This window comes from Phaseolus vulgaris, chromosome 8, assembly GCF_000499845.2.
Source record: "Phaseolus vulgaris cultivar G19833 chromosome 8, P. vulgaris v2.0, whole genome shotgun sequence".
In the NCBI taxonomy this organism is placed as follows: domain Eukaryota; kingdom Viridiplantae; phylum Streptophyta; class Magnoliopsida; order Fabales; family Fabaceae; genus Phaseolus; species Phaseolus vulgaris.
In genome coordinates this window covers 45,459,927-45,464,693 of record NC_023752.2, presented here as the reverse complement: position 1 = coordinate 45,464,693, position 4,767 = coordinate 45,459,927, and the positions used below count along the sequence as shown (strand labels likewise).

At 39.0% G+C, this 4,767-nt stretch overlaps 1 protein-coding gene across 1 annotated transcript; it reads right to left on the bottom strand.

Moving 5' to 3' along the window:
- Window positions 1–3,048: 3,048 nt before the first annotated feature.
- Window positions 3,049–3,654, bottom strand: LOC137825215 (uncharacterized). Its single transcript, XM_068630888.1, has one exon. It carries the CDS (start codon window positions 3,652–3,654, stop codon window positions 3,049–3,051), a length of 606 nt encoding a protein of 201 aa, XP_068486989.1.
- Window positions 3,655–4,767: the final 1,113 nt, after the last annotated feature.

Below are 4,767 nucleotides of genomic sequence, written 5' to 3'. Positions count from 1 at the left end.
GCTATAACAAAAGGAATACAAGATATATGACAAACTCAAAGAATAATGAAGAAAAGACAAACAAGAAAAATAAGGTACTCAATTAAAGGATGACACACAAAAGAAACCTAAAGAAAAGCACTAGAATAGATGAAGAAAACAAAAAACAGAACTACTGGAATTGTAAAAACTGGAATCTGTGCGTAACTTCAAAAATTTATCTGGAACGTTATAATGCAAACTGAAATCTGAAATTTAAACCACTGAAACTTCAAGATGTTATCTCACTTTAGGCACTGGAATTACACAAAAAAAGTATACCAATTAACTGTGATAAATTTCCGAAAATCATTGCCGCATCACCGTTATCTAGAGTCAGAATTTTACACTCTGTTCGTATTTCATTTATCATTTTTTGTATTTGGAATTTTGATACACTTCTTTTTTTTACTCTTTTGTAAAACTTCAAACTACATAAATCCAGAGTTTCAGAATTTTTATCCAACAATTGTAATTCGCATAAACGAAAACAGTCAGCACAATTTCAGGAAAAACAGAGGAAACCTAATCTGGAATGAAAAAACAGAATTGAGAAACTTCAAAAGACACAATAGAATTGATGTTTCAAGAACTTGTATAGATCTAAAATACAAGTAAGAACTGAAATCTAAAAAGAAAAGGCACCAAAAGGATCAAGAAAACAAACACATAAAACTGTACTCAATTAAAAATCAAGAAACCAAAATTATCAACAAAAGAACTACATAGAATTGATAACATTTTTGGAGAAACATGACTTTGACAAAACTTATAAGGATTCAAAAATCAAAATGACACAAACACAATGTAATAAGAACAAGAAAACAGCAAGAAAACTAAAAAATAAACCTAAAACAGAAAGGTAACTACAAGAATGTAAAGTTCTTGAATTAAAAGTGTCAAAACAACTCAAACACACATAAGAACAAACCTAAGACTCATGATACCACATGATATGATTCCAATAACATGATGGAGATATGATATGAACATGTTATGGATTCAACAAGAGTTGGAATATGATTAGGCACTTTTTAAGAATTGGATCAATGTTCTTAACATTCAAGAACTCACCAAAACACAAGTAACCAAGCCAAACTCACATAGAAACCCATTTTGAACAACAAACCCATGGATAGAAACTCAAAAACACAACATATAGCAATTATACCCATGGAGGACGTGACCAAAACAGCAAGAACAACCAATTTGCACTGATTAAAATTGAATATAAGTGCAGCAAATGAAAGAGGACATCATAAGGAAGAGATTGCACCGATTAAAAGTGAAAACAAACAAGTAGAACAAAAATGGGTAATTTGGAATGAAGGGAAAATGGACTTATGTGGATGAAGCTCTTGGAATGTGCACGCCACTTGAAGGATGGTTGGCTTCAAGATGAGTGTTGTTGCCGCCACTTGAGAGCCTAAGAATTCACTCAAGATAAGACTAGAAGAGAAGAAGACACAAGCTCTCTCACTCACTCGTCAATTTGGTAGAGGTTCTTTACTCTCAAAAATCAATCTTATTATTTCAAAGACCTAAGCACCCCTTTTATAATAGAGAGGGTTGGTCACAAAGTACAAGAGAAGCTTTTGAAAGGTCACCTTCCAACTCCTTCTATTCTAGCATCTAAAGGAGTGTGAAGAGACAACTTTCTAGTTTCATCCTAAAAACTAACGCCTAAGGTACTTACAAAAGAGGTGTCTTTTTGGTTTCCCTCTTAGTACCTTCCTAAACACTACTCCTATATGGTTTACAAATTTATACAGGAAAAATTACAAAGAAAGATATTAAATGGAGCCCATTCTTGAATTCTTGTTGGCTTTGGGCTTGATCCTCTCTTTATTTAATTCTTCTTTAATTTTTTAGAAGACTAGAACGAAGAACTTTAAATGTTTGGGTGGATGGCCTCTTCCTCCATTGGTAAAATCCTCTTCTTTTTGATCTCCATCAGTTGTAGTGTACAACCGTCTGGTCGGCTCAACCTTTAGATTGGCTACATAACACTCCTGCGTAGTCTTCTGATCAACATGCATTGTTGCAATATCTCCATTGACGGAGGGAAACTTCATGGCCAAATGAAGGGTAGAAACAATTGCCTTTAACCTGTTGATAAAAGGATGTCCGAGCAATATGTTGTAAGAGGTATTGGCATTAACCAATAATGTTAATTGTTTTTCTTAGAGAATCATCACCAAAGGTGGTGAATAAGTCAATGTATCCCTTGGAGTCCACACGTTCTCCCGAAAATCCAACTATCTGCTCGTCATAAGGTTGTATCTCTGTTTTGGAAATGCGCATCTTCTTAAAGGTTTCCCAATACAGGATGTCGACTGAGCTGCCTTGGTCTACCAGGACCTTTGCTATTGCAAATTTATCTATGTCTACCGTGATAACCATGAGATCGTCTTGGGATGGATTGGTTGCGGTAAAGTCATTGTCAAGAAAGGTAATTGGAGGTATGTGCGGACGCTTATGCGTTGAGGTTGAATGGAGGGACTGAATCGCCCTCAAATTCTTTTTTCTGGTAGAGTTGGAACATCCACCCCCTGCGAAACCGCCTGCAATATAGTTAACTTCCTGAGGTGGTACACCGAGCGAAACTGGGCCAACAATAGTGTTAATAACTTTGCAAACCCTTTGTTTGGTTCGACTTCTTCACTCAGGGCTATCACTTCGGGGACGGGTCCGTCTAACCGGACTTTCACTTCGTTTTTGTCAGGTTATGCGCCGATAATCATCACGACTTCGAGTGTCTCTTCGTTTAGAGCGTTCTTTGTCCCTAGAGTAGTCAATGTCACGCTGGGGTGATCGTGGCGCAACAACAACCATTTTCTAACGAATTTGCGGAGGTGATCGACTTGAACAAGTTCTTCCATTTTATCCTTTAATGCTTGGCAGTTGTTGTGTGGTCGTAATTGCGATGATACTGACAACTTTTGGCCGTATCTGCATTTTGTGCTTATTTGAGTGTCGGGATGAGTTCGACTTGTAAGGCTTTGTTCAGAATCTTTCCTCTAGGTACCGTCAAAGTAGTGTAGTTGTGTAAATGAGGACCGCTATTCGGGCGGTATCTGTCGGTCCCATTGCAGAAGGACGGATGCCCCTATTTTTCTCCCTTTCTTTCTCAGAAACTTCTGCCAGCGTTTTCCTGTGATAATCAACATGTTCTTCTATCTGCATGAAGTTGGTTGCCCTCGTTCTTAGTTCGTCCATGTTGAATGGCAGCCGCTTTATAAGGCTCTCAGTGAACCGGCCTGACAATATGGTCGAGACTAAATGATGCATTGCTATATCTGGGTTCAAGTTCCTGATCCCCATGCAAACCTTGTTGAATCTGTCCATAAAAGCTCTCAATGATTCCCCTTTTTCTTTTTTGACATTGAGGAGAGACATTGAAGACGTACGATGGGGTCTACTCGTAGCATATTGGGTGGTAAATTTTGTTTCTAGAACGTTGAAACTAGTCACAAAGTTCAGCGGGAGTTCGGTTAACCATCCTAGTGGTCCTTCTCTTAGTGAGGTGGGAAAAACCTTACACCACACCATATGATTTATGGTGTATAAGGTCATTTGCGTTCTAAAAATGTTCAAGTGCTCATCTGGATCAGTAGAACCATCATAAAGGTTCATCGTTAAACCCCTCCACTTATCAGGAAGGGGTGCAACTATGATGTCATCCGTGAAAAGATGACCCCTTGGATTTACTTCTCTGTCGGGAGCGACATATTTAATGCTCTAGTGCATGTGGTGTGTATGTGAAACGTGATGTGCCCCCTGAGTTTGGGGAGTTGGTGGTTTTGTCTTGGACTGATGCGTGTGCGGTGTCGATATCGGCGTGTGAGAATGTCCTTCCCGTTCAGATTCTTCAAGTCGCTGAAACAGTCTTTTGTTTTGCTCCTTCAATTGAACCATCTCCTCTGCTTGTCGGTGCCGCTCTTCTTCCTGCTTACGTCGCTCCTCTTCCTGATGCAGCTGATTTGCAACTCCCTTCTGTTGCAGCTCCTGCATATGGGCTTGGAGGGTTTGAAGCATTAACATTTGTTCTTCTATCGTGGTGTCATTATTCGTGTTGTTCATTGTGGATACCATCGTTACTCGCTGAAGTCCTTGTGAATGGAACGTTAAAAATTACTCGGGCCCTACGGTGGGCGCCAATTGTACCTGTATGGATGTCAGGGCCAAAGTAATGTTTATCCACTAGTACACAATTCGTTGTTGTATTGGTAGTCTTTTAATCCTTCAAAGTTTTTCCTCTCGCTACGCGTGCACTCCACTGGTCGGGGGTACCTACGATTGAACTTCGACGCTCAAGTCAGTGCTCGTATTTTGGTATGTTCTCTCAAGATATGAAAAACGTACCTTTTCCCCCTTCATAAGTCTTTCTTATAGGTTGACTTGGGCCTCCACCTGTGTGGGTTCGGTAATCAGTTTACTCAGACATGTGTAGTGGTCCCCAAAACGTGTAGTGGCTTTCTGATATCATGGGCATGTATCTTGAAGTATGTCTTTGACTCATTCAACGTCAACTACAACTGCTTCCTTACTTATTATGTATTTGTTATATTGTAAATGTCGTTTGACTCGGTTGTCCGATGATCGACCGGTACACGTATTATTACAACAATCTTTAACAGAGTAGACATCATCAATGAATATAAGGGAAGCATTTGCCGAGTTTCTGATAGAAACAGAAGTTCCAGAATTTAACATTTAGAATGTATTAATTAAATTTAACACTTGAAG